This window comes from Pristis pectinata, chromosome 14 (assembly GCF_009764475.1).
Source record: "Pristis pectinata isolate sPriPec2 chromosome 14, sPriPec2.1.pri, whole genome shotgun sequence".
Taxonomy (NCBI): domain Eukaryota; kingdom Metazoa; phylum Chordata; class Chondrichthyes; order Rhinopristiformes; family Pristidae; genus Pristis; species Pristis pectinata.
The window spans coordinates 14,217,988-14,241,956 of NC_067418.1; the positions used below are offsets into that span (position 1 = coordinate 14,217,988).

At 40.5% G+C, this 23,969-nt stretch overlaps 1 protein-coding gene across 1 annotated transcript in view; it reads left to right on the plus strand.

Moving 5' to 3' along the window:
• The window catches only part of slc6a5 (solute carrier family 6 member 5), a 52,802-nt gene that overhangs the window by 25,945 nt on the left and 2,888 nt on the right, over positions 1-23,969 (plus strand). Inside the window, exons 8-13 of the mRNA XM_052028821.1 lie at positions 6,435-6,538; positions 6,678-6,802; positions 7,870-7,982; positions 12,270-12,401; positions 18,397-18,496; positions 22,268-22,368. Coding sequence (XP_051884781.1) covers positions 6,435-6,538; positions 6,678-6,802; positions 7,870-7,982; positions 12,270-12,401; positions 18,397-18,496; positions 22,268-22,368 — 675 coding nt within the window. The remainder of the gene's footprint in view (positions 1-6,434; positions 6,539-6,677; positions 6,803-7,869; positions 7,983-12,269; positions 12,402-18,396; positions 18,497-22,267; positions 22,369-23,969) is intronic.

The following is a 23,969-nucleotide window of genomic DNA, read 5'->3' on the forward strand; positions in this document are numbered from 1 at the left end:
ACCTCTGATGCCCCCTGTGTTTGTGTCTGAGAATGCACTTTGCAACTGGCCCCGTTACCAGCTAGCTGTATTAAATGGCAAGGATGATTCCCCTCTTTAGGAATGAAAAACAGCAAATACAGTTGTTAGTCAATTTATATTTGTGTGCTAAGAATTTGCATATAGGGTCACTATTGCTTGAAGAACATTCACAACATTAAAAAATACACTGAAAACACTCAGCAATATCTGTGGAAAAAGAAACTATTAAAGTTTCAGGTCAAAGCTGTTTCATCAGAACAGAAGCAGAGGGGAAATAAGTTAGTTTTAAGCGCAGAGGGATGGATATAACAAAGGGAATATCTTTAACAGGCTGAGGCCAGACTGCCCCAGGACATGGAGCTGTCCACTTAATAGATTAATGGGTGTGATTATATAGAGAGAAAACAGACAAGGGGACATATTAAGGCTGCGAAGTGCAGATCACAGTTGTTGCTGAAACGTGAAACCAAGAGGAAATTGCTGGAAATGACCAGCAGATCAGGCAGCGTCTGTGGAGAGAGAAAAACTGAGTTAATATCACAGATGCTTATCAGGAAAGAAACTGCCATAATGTGACCTTCACACAGACTTCAGATACAAGTCTTTAACAATTCCAGAATGGGAGAAGCTCATAAAAAAAGCACTGCATCAGTTAACTAATGACAAGAGTTCAACAATTTCAGATAACTCACTTTTCCCGTTGCGTCATAGGTGACCCATTCTGTTGCAAGCTTATCTCCCCGTAATATTGACCATTTTCTCTCTGTACAGACACTCCCTGATCTGCTGGGCATTTTCCTATTGGTTTCAGGTTTCAGCAACAGCTCTGACCTGCACTTCACAGCTCTACATGCCTCTTTAAAAATAACAAGTCTTCTGATGAAGGGTCTTCAACCTGAAATATTAAGTCTACTTTTCTTTCCACAGATGCTGCCTGACCTGCTGAGTTTTTACAGCATTTTCTATTGTTATTTCAAATTTCCATCTTCTGTAGTTTATTGATTTTAGTTTATTAGTCTATTAAATCCATAACTGGGTTTTCCTGGTCTCACCCTGTCAGAGATATTCCCCTTTGTCCTATTCATTTCTCCCCACCCTCACTCCAATTTAAAACTAACTTGTTCTCTCTCTTTCCCCATTTTTATGAAGGACCTTCGACCTGAAAAGTTAACCCTGTTTCTCTTTCCACGTTCTTACCTGCTGACAGTTTCCAGCATTTTCTGTTCTCATTTCAGATTTCCAGCCATCTGTAGGTTCTTGATTTTCAAACAAAAACTGTGGTCATTTTGCCTCCTTGTGAATTTTTCGGCCTACTAAAATGAGGATAGGAGGGAGCATTCTACTTAATATAAAGATAGATGTATAACCATAAACCTGGTGAGAGACTGTTGAATTTCATTGCCCTGTCACCATTCTGTAATAATGAGAACAACTTACATCATCTGTTTATTTGTCCCGTATCACTTTGCTTGTTGTTTAACATGCTATATATGCTCCATTTGTGTGTGTGTGTGTGTGTGTGTATGTGTGTGTGTGTGTGTGTGTATTTGTGTGAGTGTGCGTGTGTCCACCTGTGTCGCACTCTATGTATTTGTCCCTGTCCAATTCCACCAATACTACAATACACTGGGATATGTGTGTGTCTGAGAGCGCTTCTTATCAGCATGCTGGTTGCCTGTTAGTCTATAAATATGTATCTTCTTTTGTGTCTCATTGCATTGGTACAGACCTGTAAGTGTCATATATGTGCAGGCATGTTAGCAAGCATGCTTGTGTCAATGTATGAGTGCCTCTCTTTATTTGCTACAGAATTAGTATCTAAATGTGTGCTCCAAATGCAGAGAATCATCCACCTGAAGTTGCATGTTGGAAGTTTATGAGTGCCTTTCCTCTGGGCTTTCATCTTTTAAGAGAAACATAGAAAATTGCAGCAATTGCACCTCTTTTACAGAGCAGTCATGCTTGGTCCCACATTCCTGCTTTCTTACTCTGTAAATTGCTTGCCCTCGGAGATGAAATTATTTAAGAAATCAGCATCCACCATCTTTGCAGGCTGAGGGTTCCAGGTCTTCACAACTCTCTGAGAGAAAAAAAATGCTTCTGATCTCCCCACTAGATCTTTACCTGTGCTTTCAAATGTTCTGAAGTTCTGGACCAATTCACAAACCTCTCAGTATCTTGAGGAACTCAATTGGGTTACCTCTTAAGCTTTTCTGTTCCAAGGACTTTCTCTAGTACCTGCTTCTTTAGTATATTTCCCTCACTGAACTCTCCCTGCATTTAATAATCTTTTCATATCCCTGGTATGTATGACTATATGAATTAGGGGCGGGAGAAGGCTACTTGGCCCCTCAAAACTGCTCTGCCATTTAATTGGTAATTGGCTTATTATTGTCATATGTACCAAGATACAGTGACAAGCTGTTGTTTGCGTACCATCCATACAAATCATTCCATACGTAAGTACATAAAGGTAGTACAAAAGGATAAAAAAAAGAATGCAGAATATAGTGTTATTGATACAGAGAAATGTGGGAGGGAAGAGTTAGATAAATCTTAGAGCAGGATAAAATGTCAGTACAACATTGTGGGCCGAAGGGCCTGTACTGTGCTGTTCTATGTTCTATGAAAGTGCATTGCAGGTAGACAAATAATGTGCAAGGGCCATAACGAGGTAGATCGAGAGATTAAAGCTCATCTTTATCGTAAAGAGGTCCTTTCAAGAGTCATAACGGTGGGGTAGAAGGTGTCCTTGGGCCTGGTGGTACGCGTTCTCAAGCTTTTGTATCTTCTGCCCAATGGGAGAGGGGAGAATAGAGAACGGCTGGAGTGGGAGGGATCCTTGATTATGTTGGCCTCTCTCCTGAGGAGTGGCAAGTGTAGGCGGAGTCAATGGAGGGGAGGTGGTTTTCATGGTAGACTGGTCTGCATTCACAACTCGCTGCAACTTCTTGTGGACTTGGGCAGAGCAGCTACCATACCAAGCAGTGATGCACAGCCTAAGTAAGATCATGGCTGATTTGAAACCTCACCTCCTCACTTCGGTCTTATCTTTCACTTCTTTGCTTACCAGGTATGTATCTACCTTTACCTAAAAAATATTCAAGGACTCTCTCTGGGGAAGAGAGTTATGGCAAGTTAAAACCCTCTGAAAGAATTTTTTTGCCTCATCTCTGTCTTTTTTAAAATGCTGATTCCCTAGTTCTAGATTCTCCCACGAGAGAAAATATCCTCTCCACTTCCAACCTGTCAAGATAGCCCAGGATATTATTTGTTTCAGTCAAAGCACCTCTGAATTCCAGCAGACAAAAGCCTAGTCTGTCCAACCTTTCCTCATAAAACAATCCTCTGTTTCAGGTATTAGTCTGTTAAACCTTGTCTGAACTGCTTCCAATGCAGTAACATCTCCCTTTAAATAAGGAGACCAATGTTGTCCACAGTTCTCCAGTTGATATCTCACCAATATCCTATATAACTGAAGCATCATCTCCTGACTTCTGCATTCAATTTCCCTAGCAGTAGACAATAACATTCTGTCAGCCTAATTACTGTACCTGCATTTTAACCTTTTGCAAATCATGCACTAGAATATCCAGATCCCTCTGCATCTAGCACTGCAATCTTACTCTAGTTAGATAATATGCTTCTATGTTACATTTTCCCACATTTCACGTGTATTTTTCATATTATTCCATGTTTCTAATGTATATTCTATGCCAAAGTTTCCTCACTCATCTTGATGTTATAATTAGATGATTCTCAGTGACATTGAAGGGGGAGATTACATCACAGCACAGATTATTGCTTAATATGATGATATACTCCTTCAGGTTGGGGCAGCTTCCTTCACGATGAGGTTTTGCCATTAGAGTTCTAATCTGTATCTCCCTTTTCATTACAAAACATGTGGCCAAACACTCATGCTGATTTCCAAATGAAAATAGAACACTGAGTAAGCTACCACATGAGGGCAGCCTAAAGCAGCCCATGGTCCCATTGTCTGCCAAGCCCAATAACTTCCAATCATAAAATTAAATTTAATTTTCTTGTTTCAGTTCCACACTAACGACTAGATTCTGTGCATAAATCAAATTTTCCCTTTTCGGAATGAAGTGATTGAAATAATTGGAACCTTCTTGAGAAAAAATAAGTATGTAAATGAAAGAAAATTCATAGAGTGTGTCATGAATAAATGATACTTGAGGCTTATAACATCTGTTTCCATTTAGAAGGGACTTCCACTAGTCAGTACTTCTCCCTAGAGCTAAGCATTAGTGAGTGTTAAACCGGAAAGAACAAAATGAAAATAAGGACTGTTCATTGGAAATGTAAAACAATGTAACAATTAATTTCAAATTTACAGTATGTGTTGCAATGCATGAAATAAATAAAGGACTGTGTTGTACAGCATGCTTCCCAACTTCTGAAGGTTCCAATACATTTTGTAGGCAATGAAGTCTTTTTTTTGAAACGTATTCACTGTAATGATACAGAAAACACTGCAACTAACGAGATACCACAAAACAGAAAAGTGACAGTAACTTAATAGTTTTGTCAAAATAATTTGACCGAGACTTTGCAATAAGTCTCGCTACTCCTACTCTTCTCTGTAGTCCTGCCCTGAGATTTGTCCTGTCCACCTGAGAGAACAGAAGGGTCATCAGTGTAACAACTCATCCAGAAGTCAGCATCACTGATTGTGCAGCGATCATCCAGTTCTGTATTGGAACATCAGCCTAGATTTTTGTATGGAATCCTCTGGAATGGGACATCTTCTGATTTGGAGGAAGAATAGTCAAATGAGTGAAGTGGAAGATGGTACAGGTGGGGAAGTGGGAGGTTACTTGTTTTGGTAGGAAGAATAGAAAACCAGATCATTGTGAGAAACTAGTAAATGTCATTTAAAGGAATCAGGTTGTGTTTGTACATGAAACACAGAAGGCTGGATATTGTGGTTGTTATTGTGCTGGAACAGGAAGCATTTGTCATCATGAAATTGGTAGGAACATCTGGACTAAACACAAGCACACTTAACCACAGAAGTCCTGAAGCTGATGTCAATGATTCCCTTTTCTTCCACCAGGTGTGCAATGCTGCAGCCTTCTCCGCTGTAATTTTCTGAAATCAATGATCTAGCAAGGAGTTAACAAACTATTCTTGCTGTAAAATAGCCTGAAATATTAATTGATTGCTATCATAAGTACAGTTCAGCAACCTCTCACTATTGCTTAGGGGACAGGTTCCTTCCCTTGACGTTCTACATAGAGTCATAGAGTTGTACAGCATGGAAACAGGCCCTTTGGCCCAACTTGCCCATAAATTCGTTGATAGCCATAGTTTGATTTAGATTTTAAGATGTGTTTTGGTTTTCATTTCATTGTTTAAAAAGACAATGATGCAAATATTTCCTAAAATGTCTTTAATATGCTCAAATCCTGCTTCCAGTAGAGAAATAAATGCTGCAATTAAATGCTTATTAATAATAAATTATATTCAAACCCACTATTTCATGGAGAGTATTATATTTCCTTAATTTAGTTCATCTTACTGTTCTTTCAGTTACCAAACCCCTAAGTTTCAAATTCATGGCATAAATTTCTCCATCTCTCCACCTCTCATCCAACAAGATATTACTTAAAATTGTCCAATCTGTCCAATTGGGACAGGTTATGTGGTGAAAATAATGATGAAGCCAGCAGTACCGATAGTGTTACGCCAACCACACATGCAATAAAATGTGGATATCAGGAAATTGCTGTCCAAGATACCTTTTGCCTCTAAACACTGCAAGATATTGAGTACTTCACCACTAAAGTACATTGAATAGTGTAAAGTTCCTGTACTGACCTGATTTTTGTGAATTGAACTTGCCAGAAGAAAGTTGGGCTTGTCCGTTCTAGTGTAAAAGCCTTTATTGATATTGTAATTTCTTTGTTGTTGCCAAACAACCTTTCTGGCTCAAAAGCTTGGTGTTTCCTATTGTAGATATTAGAGAAAATAGTTTTCCTCTCAATCCCTCTCAATTTCTTTTCGTATCTTTGGTTCACCTTCTGTGATTGATTTGACATTGAATTCACCATTTTGGACTGACCTTCCGACTCTAAGCTGTTAATCCTTCAATCTGAGTGGTTAAGACATCGAGTTCACATGGGCACCCTGCGGAGGGTACAGTGTTTTTGAGGAAATTGGCAGAAGACAGTGGAAGTGGAAGGAAGACTTAAAATATAACTTACAGTATTAAAATATAGCCTAAAACTTGCTAATGGAGCTTGTTGTCAAATTGCCTCCCCTAGTACACAGTCAAACACCTGGGGACCTTTAATAATTTAAAGAGGTGACATGACTGTGGGTTGTTGTTACAATGGAATTTGCCCTTTTTTAAACATCATATTTCTTCTCATTTTGTTCAAAAGGTGTGGAAGGATGCTGCTACTCAGATTTTCTTTTCCCTCTCTGCTGCCTGGGGAGGATTGATAACGCTCTCCTCATATAATAAATTCCACAACAACATATACAGGTAAGCAGGAGGACCCCATACATCTCTCCCCACTCTGGGGCTGGGGATATGGGTGGGTGTGGGAGCATGTAATTGTAATGTCATTCTGCCTGTGACTGATGCCCTTCCCTTGACACCCACTTGCCTCTGCATCCTCCAGGGACACCCTGCTAGTGACCTGCACCAACAGCGCCACAAGTGTCTTTGCAGGCTTTGTCATCTTCTCTGTCATTGGATTCATGGCCAAGGAACTTAAAGTACCCATCACTGAAGTTGCAGATGAAGGTAATGTTAAACATTGTAATTACTTATCAAACGTTATTAGTATGTCAATGTCTTCTTTTTCCTGAAGACATTCACTCATCTGACTGCTGATGTCTAAGTCCAATAAGAATGAATCAGCCTCCAGACTGGAGACCATTGGTTTGTCATTGTCAATGATTATGGCAACATGTGGATATTGCAGCTCAGTCTTATGTTAAGTTCCAAAATATTCCTGCTAGCCACACACACACACACACACACACACACACACACACACACACACACACACACACACACACACACACACAGACACACACACTATCCAGACCAAGTACTCACCCCAATTCAAAACACCCGTACAAAGGCCCATGTCCATCTTATCCACCGACAATTCCAACTTCCTCACACACAATTCGTATTTATGCGCACACATACACATGCACACATGCTGTATCTAACACTATTTATTATTCCATTGATATACACCAGTACATATACATAATAGTCAAAACACTGAAGACACCAGCTTTCAAATATCAATGGGGGAACCTTCAAGCCAAACATAGGGTCCATGGAGGGTGGGAGAGGTGTAGTTGGAAGTGGTTGGTCAAATGGATGGTGGAAATGCACCAGGCACAACTGTTACAGAAAGATTTTACTTTGAAAATATTTGCCATCATTGAGGGGTTAAACATTCGGGTAAGATTTGGCACTGTCTACAAAATGCCACAAGGGGGCAGCCTGCAACGGCTTGTGCTTCCACTGACTGCTCTGAACATTCAGTCACATTTAAACGGAATTCACTTTTCTTCTTTCGCTTCTAATTTGCTGGATTAGGTCATGGATTTTGTTGAACAAATCAAATTCTTTACTTTAAGAGAGGACTGGCTGAAAACTTAAGGTCTTCCTTCCAGGATCTAAGAACCCAAGGAACAGACATTTGGCAAAGGACAGAGAAGCATCACAATAGCAGTTAGGGGTTCTGCCTCTGTGATGAGATGCTCTCATCAGTGGAAGATGGTGAAAGCCCAGTTAAACACTTGCTGACGTTCTTTTGTTTTATACATGCAATTCTTTTTGTGTTGCAGGTCCAGGGATTGCATTTGTGGTGTATCCAGAGGCTTTAACCAGGCTTCCTTTATCTCCATTCTGGGCTATAATTTTCTTTCTGATGCTCCTAACGCTCGGACTGGACACAATGGTAAATCACGGTCCCTATATGAAACATTTATTGTTATTTCATTTACTTAGTCTGTGTACGAATTGTTGCTCTATGCTGTCTGAGATTAGGGTCTGACGTTCAGTGGAGACCACATTAGACAGATGAATTTCACTAACAACCTGCTCTCCAAGCATCACTTAAACAGGTTATTATCATAATTATTCTACTTTAGTAATTAATTTCCAAGTTTCAAAGTGATTCCCATTTTATACGCTCTCATGCATCACAATGAGGGATGTTAACCCTCTATCATGTTTCAATTTTGCTTATGACCCATTTTGTAGGCCTTTTTAATGAAATTTCCAATGAATACCGAGTTCAAGGCAATCCTTCAACACATTGTCACGACGACCGCTCAAACTCTTTTGATTTGGGGATGTTTGGAGATGATAGACTTTAATATAAATTCACCAGTGCCACAGTCCCAGCAAGGAGCCTTGCTTGAAGAGAGTGTGAAATGGAGATTCTCTGACTTGTACTCCTTTCAAACATAGCACCCCGCTGCAAGTGCAGGAACAGAAATTTACCAATTCAATCTCAGTCTTCTGAGATGTACCTAAACCCATTCGTAGAGATGAAGGTCCATTGTTCTGATCTAGAGCTGTGCAGGTTATAACGATAAAGAACTATAACAAGTAGCATAATATAATTAATGTAATGTAATTAGCACAATATAGAACTTATACATAACACTGAGGAAAAATCACACAGTTTTATTAGCTGCAAAGGCATGTGGCTATCATTTTATAGATAAGTTTCAACCAAATGAAACTTGGCTAATTTCTGCCCATGTTTACTCACCACCAAACTTAGTTTATTTTAGCTCCATAACTCACATTCATTTAATATATTTAATTATGTATATGACCTCAAGGCACCTCATAGAAGCATAACCGGACATGAATTGATGTCCAATCAAAGAAAATGACGTTCCACAGGAATGCAGGGCCAGAGGTGATTTAAAAAATTTTGTAGAAGACATAAAAAGGATAATTTGACACCCTTCCCCCACCCACAACAAACAGAAAATGAAGTCGTTTCAAGCTAATAATCTTTGTCCAGTTTTAAGTTCTTACTAAAGTCAATGATGAGATTAAATGGACAGGATGTAGTCTCCAACTCAAACCCATTCACACTTGTACTTGGTTAAAATTGTCCACATTCCCCTAACCCCTGTAACTTTTACAGTCATGTAAAGGCTTTGGGAAGAATAGCCAACCAATAACAATGGTTCTAGAATTCATAGAACACAGGCCAATACAGCACAGGAACAGACCATTCGGCCCACGATGTCTTTGCTGAGCATGATGCCAAATTAAACTAATTCCTTTGGCCTGCACATGATCTATATCCCTCCATTCCCTGGATATCCATGTGCCTATCTAAAAGCATCCTAAATGCCACTATTTTATTTGCTTCCATCACAACACCTGGCAGTGCATTCCAAGCACCCGCTACTCCCTGTGTAAAAAGAAACTTGTCCCGTACATCTCTGTTAAACTTTCCCCCTCTCACCTTAAAGCTACTGCATGTCCTCCAGTATTTCATGTTTCTACCCTGGGAAAAAGATTCTGACTGTCTACCCTATCTACGCCTCTCATAACTTTACAAACTTATATCAGGTCTCCCCTCAGCCTCTGATGCTGCAAAGAAAGTAATCCAAGTTTGTTGAACCTCTCCTTTTAGCTAATACCCTCTAATCCAGGTAGCCTAGTAAAACTCTTCTGCACCCTCTCCAAAGCCTCCTGTAATGTAACGACCAGAAATGCACACAATACTCCAAGTGTGGCCTAAGCAAAGTTTTATACAATTGCAACATGACTTCTTGATTCTTATACTCAATCCGGCGACCAATGAAGGCAAGTATGCCGTATGCCTTCTTTACCACTCTACCTACTTGTGTTGCCACCTTCAGGGAGCTATGGACTTGGATGCTGTTAAGGGTCCTGCCATTAACTGTATACTTTAAGATAAGATAAGATAAGATATCTTTATTAGTCACATGTACATCAAAACACACAGTGAAATGCATCTTTTGTGTAGAGTGTTCTGGGGGCAGCTCTCAAGTGTCGCCACGCTTCCGACACCAACATAGCATGCCCACAACTTCCTAACCCGTACGTTTTTGGAATGTGGGAGGAAACCGGAGCACCCAGAGGAAACCCACGCAGTCACAGGGAGAATGTACAAACTCCCTACAGACAGTGGCCGGAATTGAACCCGGGTCACTGGCACTGTAATGGCGTTATGCTAACCGCTACACTACCGTGCTTTTTCTCGTACAGTCGACCTCCCTGAGTGCAACACCTCACATTAGCCCAGATTAAACTCCATCTGCCATTTGTCTGCCCAAATCTGTGACTGATCTATATCCTGCTGTATCCTTTGACAACCTTCTTCACTGTCTGCAACTCCATCAATTTGTGTGTCATCCGAAAACTTACTAACCAACCCACCTACATTTTCACCCAAGTATATATAAGGTCCCAAGAGATCCCGGCACTGATCCCTACGGTACACCACTGGTTGCAGACTTCCAGTCAGGATAATACCCTTCCACCACTACCATCTGTCTTCTGTGGGCAAACTAATTCTGAATGCAAACTGCCGAGATGTGTTGGAGATATTACTGGTGTAGGAATATCTAGGGAAGATTGCAGCTTTGGCACAGTGTTGTATTTACAGTGGTTCATGGATAATTGACTGACCTTCTTCAATTACACCGTACATAATTATCACGAGTTGGTTGAGTAGCAGTGACCAAATTGTTTAATTTACAGTCAATGCTGTTAGTGAAACAGTAATTAGATTCCACACCATTTACTGAATATCAGCACAGTGCATTTGGGTTCATGATGAGGGGACAGTCCCCTTCCTCATATGCATGTTGAAGCACTAATGGGGAGTTAGCACTTCAGTAATCACAATTCAGCGTTATCAAAAGAGCTGGAAATCAGGAACAAAAGCAGAAATTCCCAGAAACATTCAGTAGTTTGGTCAGCAGCATGCTGCCATTCATTAGTTATATCTCCTTGTCTGGGTAACAAGGCCAGTAGGAGATATTCCTTACTTTGGAGCACTAGATAAGATTTCTTTATTAGTCACATATATATGGAAACACACAGTGAAATGCATCTTCTGCGTAGAGTGTTCTGGAGGCAGCCCACAAGTGTCGCCACGCTTCTGGCACCAACATAGCATGCCCACAACTTCCTAACCCGTACGCCTTTGGAATGTGGGAGGAAGCCAGAGCACCTGAAGGAAACCCTAAACACACTGTATAATACCAGCTGCCTGTTCTAAAAGTTTAAGATACAAGACTGCAGATGCAGGAAATCTGAAGCAACTCACAAAATTCTGGAGGGACTCAACGGGTAAGGCAGCATCTATGGAGGGAATTAGACAGTTGATGTTTTGGATTGAGATCCTTCTTCGGATGAACAGTCTCGATCCGAAACATCGACTGTCCATTTCCCTCCATAGATGCTGCCTAACCCATTGAGTTTCTCCAGCATTTTGTGTGTTGCTAAAAGTCTGAAGTTCTGTTCCATTGATGTAAATGGAAATAAATTTCAAAATTTGCAGCTTCTTGGCTGGTTTTGCATTCCTAATCAAGGACAAATATCAAGGCAGAAAAAATTCCTTTCTGATGGTCGGCCTGATCTGTTCAAATGTTTCTGTCTTTTTGTACTTTTAGATTCCACTTCTCGGTGTTATCCTCACCACAAAAGCAGACTTTGAACTGCATATGTAAAGGCAAACAGAAGAGAGAAGTTATGGTTTCTGAGCATGCCCCAAACCATTTTGGGCCAGTGAATTAGTTCTGAACTGTAAGCATTGTTGCTTTGCAGGAATTCAGATGACAAAAAGACAGGAATAAATTTTCAGCGTGGCATCAACATGAATGAAAATTGGGCAGTTTCACATTTTTATCCAGTTCTACTTCAAACAATAAACATACCCTGTTAAGTAGTGGTGCCAATGTTCTATTTTGCCTTTGAAACTTATTTCAGTTGAAATCAATAGAACTGAAATATGGAGACAGAAAAAAAATGCACTGACACTATCATATTGTACTACTGATTAATGGTTCATTTCTAAGCACTTAACTTCCAATGTAATGGTTTTAATGAGTGTTGGTTGAAATGTGTAGTCAGTATGAGTAGTCCAGACATACATGAATGATTCCAAGATTGAATATCAGTAAAGGTCATCATTTTACAATCATGTGTATAATTTACCTGTGTTTTCCATTTAAATCTTAAGTTTGCAACGATTGAGACCATTGTGACTTCAGTTGTGGATGAATTCCCTGGATACCTCCGGCCTAAGAAACCATTGTTTACCCTAGCCTGTTGTGTGGTTTTCTTCTTCATGGGCATCCCTATGATAACTCAGGTAAGAAATCATTCCAATTTAAACAAATAATATTTGCACTAAAGCCCAGCAGTTAGCAATTTCTCCACTTGTTGCTTTTGAGTACAGAAAGAAGTAAAAACATTTTGTTAGGTGAGGGAAGGGTCATGAGGTAAAGTCATTCACCTCCCTCAGCTGCAGCATGCTACATAAAGGCAGCAGTGAGGTTGGAATTAAACGAAGATGGTCAGTTGCTGCGGGAGTATGAAACAGGTATATCTGGTGCTGTGGTATCACCACAGCAACAAAGATCCATCACTACAATGTGTACATCCTCCCCTTACTGTTTTACAGATCAGAGATGTGTTCAATGACTGTGTCTGTGAACGAGAATCTAGATGATTCGATCAATGGTGACACAGGAGACTGCAGATGCTGGAATCTGGAGCAACACAAAACGCTGGAGGAACTCAGCGGGTCAAGCAGCATCCATCAGAGAAATGAACACTTGATGTTTCAGGGTGACCCTTCATCTGGACTGTCAAGGTGAAAGGTCTCAACCTGAAACATCAACTGTCTGTTTCTCTCATAGATGCTGTCTGACTCTCTGAGTTCCTCCACCACTTTGTGTGTTGATTCGACCAATGGTGCTCACTTCAGATACTCTGCATTCACTTCAACAGGTACATTACCAACACTGAGATCTATTGTTGAACTGTTTGCCTGACGTTGCCCGTAACAGTCCACCCCACTAGATTTCAATGCTATAGGTCCATTGTTCTCAACCAATCACATCAGGGCCCCATACACCATAACAGGGCCAGAGATGAGCCAGGACAGACAACGGTTGACATGGTTACACAGAGCAGATGCTCATCTTAGCTGGGACAGTTTTGGCATATTCTCAGTTTGGCACCAAAGCAGAATAGGATCGGCTGTTCATGTGGGGCCCACTACATTACAACAAAGTGACTGATGATGGTGAGGGAAGGGTCACATGTCACCATGCTCTCCCTTCCCTCCCTATACATCATGGGTACCACCAAACTTCTTAAAGCAGACCAAATCTTTTATACTACACCCTGAGTCAGGGTCCTTACAACTTGCTAAATCAACCACCTTGCAGGACCCAAAGCATCATTCTCCACTGAAATATAACATTTCCCAGAAATGACAATTGCCACACACACCTCATTGCATAATCTTATGGTCAAACACAAATACACACACACACAGACATGCACGCACTCACGCACGCGCGCGCGCACACACACACACACACACACACACACACACACACACACACACACACACACACACACACACACACACACACACACGTCTTTCACATCCTGGCTCATGATTTGTTAATTGTGAATATTGCAGTAAGTAAAGAAACAGGTTGGAAATCCAAAAATATGAAGTTGCTGGAAATCTGAAATAAAAACAGAAAAAGCTGGTAAATTCTGCAGGTCAGGTAGCATCTGTGGAAAGAGAAACAGTGTTGATGTTTCAGGTCAGAAACTCTTCCCCAGAACTCAGGTTAGGGTGGCTTCGCACAGATGTGGCTACCTGGTGAGGTCTCCCCAAGCCAAACAGATTCTGTTTGGTATCATTAAGTAGAGAGTGTAGAAGGAGTGAAAGTGAAGGTGCTGCCACCACAGTCAATCAGCTGATGACAGAGTGAGAGAGAACAAGCACAACCAAAAGAAAGAGAACCTGCAGTCAACAGAACACAGCAGGAGGAAAAGAGATCATAGCACAGTTACTCGGAGGTTTTGAGGAACACACTATCGCTATCGCCTTTGTTAAGCATTGCTTCTTTGTACTGGATGCAACTTAATAAATCCCTGTACCCTTTGTGATTTGTTATAGTTATGAACAGACCTCTTGAATTAGGATAAATTAAGCTTTCCAGGGCTCATTGACCAACAGGTAAAATTTCATCCAGAAGAGATGTCTAGAGCGATCCTATACCATGTAGGTGCAAGTAAGACATGACCTGGTTTGCATCACAGTTGGGCTGGGCATCCTGGGGATAAAATGCCACAAACCAATGGGTGCTCAGTGCATACCCTGTGAAATCTAAGGAATACAGCTGTCCTTAAAGTTACAGCTAGCCCAATGCCAAGGAGATGTCGGAATGTGCCTGTTGACACACTGGGTACTGAAGGCTTTGAACCTGTACCTGAGTTGAGGCTAAGTTAATTGAAAAATTAAAAACTGAAAGCAATAGATTTTTGTTTGTGTAAGGTTATTAAAGAATATGGAGCAAACCTGGGTAAATGGAGTTGGGGCTGAAATTGGGATGGCGATAGTCAGGGGGTATAGGTCCAAGACAAGAGGTAGGAGATTTAGAGGGGATCTGAGGGAGAGAGGGGTTAAAATCTGGAATGCACTGCCTGAGGGTTTTAGTGGAGGCAGATACTCTTACAACTTTTATTTGGATGAACACATGAAATACCATGGTATAGAAGGCTGTGAGCTGAGTGCTGGAAAATGGGGTTGGTGTAGATGGGTATCTGATGGCTGGCACACACACAGTGGGCTGGCGAGCCTCCTTCGATACTGTATGACTTTATGACTGTACAGATTTGGTCAAGTTTTACAATGGGACAGCAATACAGCAACAGGAGGTCCGTTTTGCGACCCTCTAGATATCTTGATTCTCTGCTATCTGAGGATGTTGGGACTGAGGATGAACATATGGCAGATTTATGAAGGAAGTTGCACGTCACCAGCTGGATGGACTTGCACCTGGTACATCGCTGTCCTGCGCCATGCTGTTTGGTTTTCCTTCACAACAATGATATAAATGAATCAGGATACAAGCACCTGGAAGTTAGACTGTAAATGTGGGTAAAAGCAGTTTTATGGAGGGTAGGATCTCCAGTGATCTCTTCAGGGTGAAGCTGTGCCTGTTGGTGAATTGCCCCCAGACATTTCTGTAAGATTTGCCAATTCTTAGTTAATTTAATCTTAGTCAAAGGACTTGTTTGTGACGGGGACAAACCACTGGGGCATCACAGTCACACAGCCAGTAGAACTGCTGCCTCACAGCTCCAGTGTCCTGGGTTCATTCCTGACCCTTGGTGCTTTCTGTGGGGAGTTTGCATGCTCTCCCTGTGACTGTGGAGGTTTCCTCCCACACTCCAAAGCTGTACGCGTTGGTAGGTTATTTGAACACTGAGAATTTCCCTGAGTGTGTCTGTGAGCAGTAGAAACTGAGGGGTAGTTGATGGACAGCATGGGTGAATGAAATAGGATTAGTGTAGGGTTAGTGTAAATGGGTGTATGATGGTCAGCACAGACTCAATGGGCTGAAGGCCCTCTCTCTGTGCTCTGTGACTCTATGGCTCACTGACTCCAGGTATATTGGCTTTAGGCACAACAGATGAATTAAGTAATATGCATCCAGTACAAAAAAATACCTAATACATTATTTCTCTTTGATATTACCCACCAACTATTAATTTCCAGGTCTAATTTGTCCCTTTTCCTTTTGAAAATGTGTTCCATGTTTTATTTAGTACTTGCCATGTCTTTCATTTATCCTTCTTGTTTACACTCTCACAGACTGATCTATTTCTTGAAAGGGACTCTTGCTTCAGTAACATGGCCCTTTGAATGTTTCAACCCCTCCTTTGATCTCTCCCTCTCTTAAATAGTGTTTGGGTCCTACTTTATATGTCTCAAGTACCATACTTCCTTTGGAAGTTGGTGGTAGATTTAATGCACTTGATCTGTCCTGGGCTATCTGTCTGCTTCAAACAAAACATCACAGTCAAGATTAGTGCCCTGACTCTCACATTTTGCAAGCTTTAAGCATAATTCTGTTTCAGCATGTTTTTTTGCAGTTAACATTCATTTTGACTTCGTGGTCCATTATGTTTTGCTTCTTGACATTGCACAATTTTAATGCAGAGAATTACATGTTGTAATCTCTTTGACACTTTTTACAGCACTGCTCCATTCGAGCAATGATACTTAAACAATGAAACAGATCAGAAACATTTTAATATATTGGTATTGGTTTATTATTGTCACTTGTACCGAGGTACAGTGAAAAACTTGTCTTGCATACCATTCGTGCAGATCAATTCATTACACAGTGCAGATACATTGAGTTAGTACAGAGTGCATTGAGGTAGTACAGGTAAAAACAGTAACAGAGTACAGAGTAAAGTGTCACAGCTACAGAGGAAGTGCATTGCAGGTAGACAATAAGGTGCAAGGTCACAACAAGGTAGATTGTGAAGGCTTATACATTTAAAATATTTTACTATTTATTTGAGCTACCTTTTATACTTTCATATGCAATTCACCTCAGAACTGTTGATGTTTGCCTGACGTGGTCGTGAAGCTTATGATGTTTCCTCCACTCCCAGAATATAGAACATAGAACAATACAGCACAGGAACAGGCCCTTCAACCCACAATATCAGTGCTGAACATGATGCCAAATTAAACTAATCCCTTGAGAGACGAGCTCCAATTTTCACTGTTCACTTGCAGACAAACTAGGAATATGTTAATCAGGGATCTGGAATAAGATAGCTATTAAACAATCTTCACTGTCATATTGATGTCTTGTATTTTCTGCCAGCCTCATTTTCTAATGGTCAGCGTTGTGCAGAATGAATCAGCAGTGACCTCTCCACTGATCACAGCCTTTTAGTTCAACTCATTTGTGAGATGCATGCAATGCTTGTTGTCCCTTGTTCGACCTGTACCCCGCAGTGGCTTGGGGCCACCCATAACTCGTGAGTAAATTGGACCAGACCATTGCATGGGTTGAGACCCAAACACACAAGAGAGCGCCGTACCCCCCTCACCCATGTTTTCCCTTCTCTCCGTGGCAGTATTTTCTGCCGCTGTGCTATGGCTGCCATAGGTAAAACTCTTTAACCTTTGACTCACTTCCCGGTGGTCAGTGCAGTAATTACACAATAACTGTAAGTTCCATATGCAACTCCTGATTGAACAATCCCATTTTAGCACACGATTCTTTGTGCAAAATGCCATTGTGCTACTTTTAATAGATTTTTGCCAAACTTCATCAATCCTTTTTGCGAGTGGGCATTAGTAGCATAATCAGCTCATGCTTAGAGCATCAAAAGTGGTGAAATCCAATTTATAGGCAAGATTTTCTGAATCTCTTTTGTGAACTAACAACAAAACATCAATGTCAATGGAATTATTGCTTTGTGGAGAAAAGTGAATGAGAAAGGAAAAGATATGTTTTGCATTGTTCTCTTGGCCACCCAAAAACTGCTGATGTTTTATTATATGAGGGAACAGGTCCAATGGGCAAAATGGTCCCAATTCATCTCCTCACCTCCTCATCCCTAATCTGCCTATCACCCCCCCTCACCTGCATCCACCTGTCACCTACCAGCTCCTGCTCCACCCCTTCCCTTATACTGGCTACCTTCCCTCATTCTTTCCAGTCTTGGTGGAGGGTCTTGACCTGAAAAGTCTGACTGTCTATTTCCCTCCATAGATGTTGCCTGACCTGCTGACTTCCTCCAGTGCTTTGTGTGTTGTTCCAGATTCCAACATCTGCAATCTCTTGTGTCTCCAATTCATTTCATACTTTCTTAGACATAGAATAAGAGTGGGTAACAGTGTCACCATGCATCAGTAAGCAAAACACTGCTTTTCGTCATATTATTCAGGTTTCAGATCTTTTTTAAGGTTAAGGTTTCTTTATTAGTCACATGTACATCGAAACACACAGTGAAATGCATCTTTTGCGTAGAGTGTTCTGGGGACGGCCCGCAGGTGTCGCCACACTTCCGGCACCAACATAGCACGCCCACAACTTCCTAACCCGTACGTCTTTGGAATGTGGGAGGAAACCGGAGCACCAGGAGGAAACCCAAGCAGACGCGAGTAGAACGTACAAACTCCTTACAGACAGTGGTCGAAATTGAACCTGGGTCGCTAGTGCTGTAATGGCGTTACGCTAACCGCTACACTACCGTGCCTGCCCCTGTGCAAGTACTCATGATTCTGTTTTGTTTTCTGTTATTAGAGTGGGATCTACATGCTACAGCTGGTGGACACTTACGCAGCTTCCTATTCCCTCGTCATTATTGCAATATTTGAACTAGTTGGAGTTTCATACATATATGGTAAGACTACTCTATTTAATAAATCTTCTTTGTATTTGTTAAAGTTGCTGAAAAGCGATTAACAATTCGGGATCAATATTTAGGGCTATCCATATCAATATTTGTATAAATCTGTTGGTGCAAGAGTAAGTGAATGAGCATAATTCCATAACATAATGCAATATGAGTCAATTCAGCATTTTGCTGAGGTTTTCCTTTTCCCAGCATGAGTGGCATTCCCCATGCTGGGTAATTAGTTACTTTGATAACTTTCCCCGTCATATTGTGGGAAAAAATCTACATTAAAAAGCCAGGTAACGACACATTGCCCCAGATAATTCCTGCTTTGCTGTTTTAACATGATAATTATAATAAACCAACCCACGCACTTCCATATAATCCTCTGTCTTCGACAAAGCAGTTTTGACATTTGACAGCTGATTGCAGGAATCATGATGTGCATAACTTAACAGTTGTGGTGAATTATTGTATTGCTTTCTTTATCCGCTGCGCTGTCGTTGAGATGATTCTGTGAATGTTGGCTGGGCTTGACTGTTGCTTTCTGAACAAGTAACTCATGGGCACACATCCCACTTCAGGAAGCAGAGCATTTAATCTAGACTAATACTTCAGTGCAGTATTGAAGAAAAGAATCACATTGTTATACAAAATGTTAAAATTGAGAATTTATTTAGGTGTGCATAAAATATCTAATGATAGATGGTAAGGTAAAGTAAAATGAACAAAGACAACAGTTAAAACATTAGCAAAAATAGATTTCCTCATCCTTTACTGCATTACCGTTGTGAGATGTTGCTGTGGTCCAATCAGTTTTCAATGAAAAATAGTGACTACACTTCAAAGGACTTCAATAACTGTGAAAGGCATTAGCTTAACTGAGGCTGTGGTAGCCACTATCTAAATTACATTTCTGTCCTTTTGGCTTAACATTTTACTGCTCTTAGGAATAAAAACAATGTTAAACCAAAGTAAGGGGCATGTTTGTGGGACCACTTTACAGCATAGCCCCAATTTTACCGCAAGCCAATTATGGGGATTGCGGTAACTGATGCTTGTGATGTCTTCTGGAATCAAAGAAGAATTATGACATGGAAGAAAATCCATTGTGTCTGTGGTGGTCAAGAAAGAGCTGCCCAGCTTACTCCTTTCTTCCATTATTAGGTATGTAGTCCTGCAGGTGACCATTCTTCAGTACAAATGCTTTTTGAATGCGATGAGCCTTTCTGCCTTGTCCTTTCAGCAGTAGGTTCCAGACCTCGAGCATTCTCTAGGTGAGAAAAAATTTCCTGCCTCCCCTCTAACCTTCTACCAATTACTTTCAAACTATGGCCCCTTGTTTTCGACCTCCCTACGAAGGGAAATAGGTTACTCTCACAACGATCCCTCACAATTTTATACGCTGCAATTGTGTTTCCCTTTGACTCCTCTATTGCAAGGGAAGCAATTGCAGCTTACCCAATCTTTCCACACGGCTACAGTTTTCCAGCCTCGGCAATATCCTTTTAAGTCTCTTCTGCACCTTCACCAGTATAATCACATCCTTCCTGTAAAGTTGTGACCAGAACTGTAGTTAGTACACAAGGGAGGTTAAAATTAATGGGAAAGAATGGTCACCATCTGGGCCCGCGGAAATGGTCTCTGACAAGGTCACTAAGTAAAGGAAATGATACGTGGGGATATTTGAATAAATCTGAGAAAGCCCTCTTCCAAAAGAAGAGAGAAAAAAATGCAGATGCTGGAAATCTGAAATAAAGATCGAAAATGCTGGAAACACTCAGTTGGCCAGGTTGTATCTGAGGAAAGAAAAACAGAGATAATGTTTCAGCTTGATGACCTGTCGAAGACAAGTCAGCTATGCCCTAAGGAATCCTTGTGGGTTTTAGGAAGAGTACCTTGATTCTGCTGCTTCACAGAACAATCTAAATATTAAAAATCAGGTTTGACACCTTTACTGCAAAATTGCGGAAACTGAGAATCTGAAATATAAACAAAATTGCTGAAAGTACTCAGCATGTCAAGCAGCAGCAACAGAATTAAAACTTCAGGTCAATGATGAAAATGATGAAAGGTCATTGCCCTGAGATGTTAATTCCTGTGGTAAGCATCCGTGCTAATGCTAGCTTTTCCCTGACTGTGCAGCAATTAATTGGCGTTTGTTGAAGTGGTGTGCAGGTCCTCATGACATTATCAGTCTGTTTTACTTTGACATTTAAATTAGACCCAACCCCCTCCAGGGCTAATTAAAATGGTGGCATATTGGGAGTCTAGCCCAGTTCTATTTGCCACCTGGATACTGTCACCGTCTCCCAGCAACAGTCTGCACCACTCTCACCTATTGTGAGGTTGCAGAATTAGCAGAGAGAGCTATACCTGTTCAAAATTTTAAATTAGCAAGATATGCCTTTGTCTACCACATGGTGGCAACCTTTCTGCAAATATCCATGTACTCGAAGGAAAAGGTACAGAACTGGGCTAATATCGTGAAACTGTAACAAGCTGACATTTACAAGCAACCCCAGATATTTAAGTAGGCCTTTACAATCTGTAATAACCTCACCCTATATTATGTGCATATGATTTATATTTAGTGAGCCAGCTACTGGTATTTCACTGTAGTAAAAGTAAAAAACTAATTTACATACAGGATATGTGAAAAGTAACACTTGGTATTACTGTGCTCTCAATGTGGACTATTATTATTGTGAAAGCAATTGTCCCATGAACAAGATAGTTATATCTCAGGGCATTAAAATACATTTGGATTTAGAGCAAAAGGCAATGAAAAATTGTACAGATTTAGACAAATCCAGGCAAAGCTTCTGAAAGATGAAGAGGAAAATAATCATAGCTGAAATTACATTTGTGATGTACGTACTGACCAGCAGTCATGCTACTGAAAGCACAAGAATCTTGCTTTTCACACATTTAAACAGATGTTCAATCGATGGTTATTGGTCCACTGCTCAATTCATATCTCCCCTGAGAAAGAATTCACAACTGCACACATAGGTTATGAGTCTCTTTTTCCACAAGACTCATGAAATAAACCGAGTAGGAGTCTTGGGCTTTTCCCTACATTTGAAATGTAGCAAGCACAGTCAATTACAGAAAGGCAGAACAGGCTTATGTTCCACTGCATATACCTGCTGAAAGAGTCATTGAGAAGGTCAGTACCAAATTACGTGCTGCCACTGATAACACTACCCTATCAGAGAAGTGATAGGCTTTGTTGCTCCAACCAAAGACATTTTCACAATTCTGTTTGATAATCAGTGACATGTTTCATTAATATAAACAAACAGAAAAACACAGCTTGTTGGTTCTTTGTGATCAATTGAATGCCCAAATACCCATCAGTGGAGAGCCCATTCCTTTGTTTTAGGCATAGGTTTTAGAGCTTTATGAGTTGCTTTTACCCAGGTTGGAATTATCCCACAGCAAGTACAATTTGACACTACTTCCTGGAGCTCATCTTGAACCCAACACCAAATCCTTGACTGACTCTGGTTTGATTGCAGTTACACAGAAATGTATGTTCCATTTCGAAGCTGAAAATCAAAGTTTTCAGCATTGCTATTCAGTTTTAATGCACTTAAGTTTGAATTTTTTGCAGGTGCACAATTTTTGCTTGAATAATGTTATGCTGTTCTCTGCCCAGCAAAAGCAATCAAGAGATGTGGAAATATATGGAAATGTAATGGCTGGCAATTACTCTCATCACCTCCCTCCTGCAAAGAACATCAGTTAATGTTGTGTTTTGTGTGCTAATAGGATTGAAACGATTTTGTGAAGACATAGAGATGATGATTGGATTCCAGCCTAGCTACTTCTGGAGGATTTGCTGGGCATTTTTCACTCCTACAATTCTTACAGTATGTACCTTAACTTTAAGTAGTCCAATAAGTTTCATTATCCAATGTGAATACACTAAGAAACAATGCAAACTTTGTTAAACTCACTTTGAATGCGATATTGAAGTTTACAATATATTGAAACTTATCAATTGTTCGATAAAGATGGTTGATGCTCAATCTGATTTCTTTTCTACCATCCTTGTAGTTGTATGATAATGGGATCACTCATCACAGTAATCAGTCGTTACTAATTGCTCCACAGCAGGGTCAGACATAATACAAGGAAACCCCAATGGTGGAGAGCTTTGAAAACCAAAGTCACAGTTCCTTTCAAGCTTGCTAAAGGTGGTGGTGGCAACTTGCCTGATGCCGGCCAAATTAGTTTTACTTTTCAGTCCTTAAGAGTCACGGAATCATAGAATGGAACTCGCATCAAAGGATACCATTTGACACTCTGGGTCTATGCTGGCTGTCCACAACAGCAAACTGTACTCTGAATCATTCTCCTTTAGATCTTGTATCATCATGCTTCATTTTCTGCTTCATGAGGCTGAATTGTGCTGGTGACCAGCCAATGGTTCTAGAGGGAACTGCTGGATAGCTGCAGCATATGTGTCAGCTTGTTCCAGAATTAAGTGCCTGTGCTCTGTACTTGGATATAGAAGCAGATCTCTGCTGATTTATCCAGCTCAGTCCCATTCATTTGAATGGGGTCTCTGACCTTTACTTAAAAGTATGGGTAGCTAACTAGTTTGTTCTTTTTCTTTTATTATAATTAACATTAATGTATCAGTTAATTTATAAATCAATATATTAATTTTCACACTTTTATTAAAATACTTTTTAATTTTTAATGGCTGAAATGTATTTTAAATATTTCTGAATATCTCTGATCACTAGAGACATTGATAGACAGTTGAAAAACCCTTTTATAAGCCAAGTTGTCTGAGGTATCCAAGACAGTCAGGGGCCAGCGTCTCAAGTTCTGCTGCCTGGGGCCCAGATGTTGCTTGCAGACTTTTCTGCCTAGCTGGATGTCCATGGCAGTGGATCTTCCAGAACATTGGGAACTGTGTGGCTACAACAGGTATGCAGAACTTCTGTGAGAGGCAAATGTAAGATGTAGACTGGGTCAAACTCAATCTGGCCCTGTCTCTCCAGCAAAAGAAGTTGACAAAGAGATGAAGAAGGCAGCATTAGGATAGTTTACCAAACAACTAACCAATGAGGTAGATTTTAAATAATGTCCTTAAAGGGGGAGAAAGAAGTAGAGGTAAGAGAATTTGCCAGCTTTAGAGCAACATTGAGATAAATGAACTTCAGCATATGTAATCTTAGGGTAACAATACCATCAAAAAGTTTCTCAACAATATCAAGAATCACCAAAGCAAAACTAAATTTATCCAAAATGTAAGAAAAGCTTAGATTATAGCACAATCAGGAGACATAATTGAGCCAGTTGCTGTTGAATATAATTTACATCACAGGAGACCAGTTTTATCAATGGAATATATCACGCTGACCATTCGATAATACACTGTACATTCTCATCAGAGGGCAATATATTGAAATCCATCAAAGGAATTGCTTACAAAAATAACTAATATAAAGGGAAAACC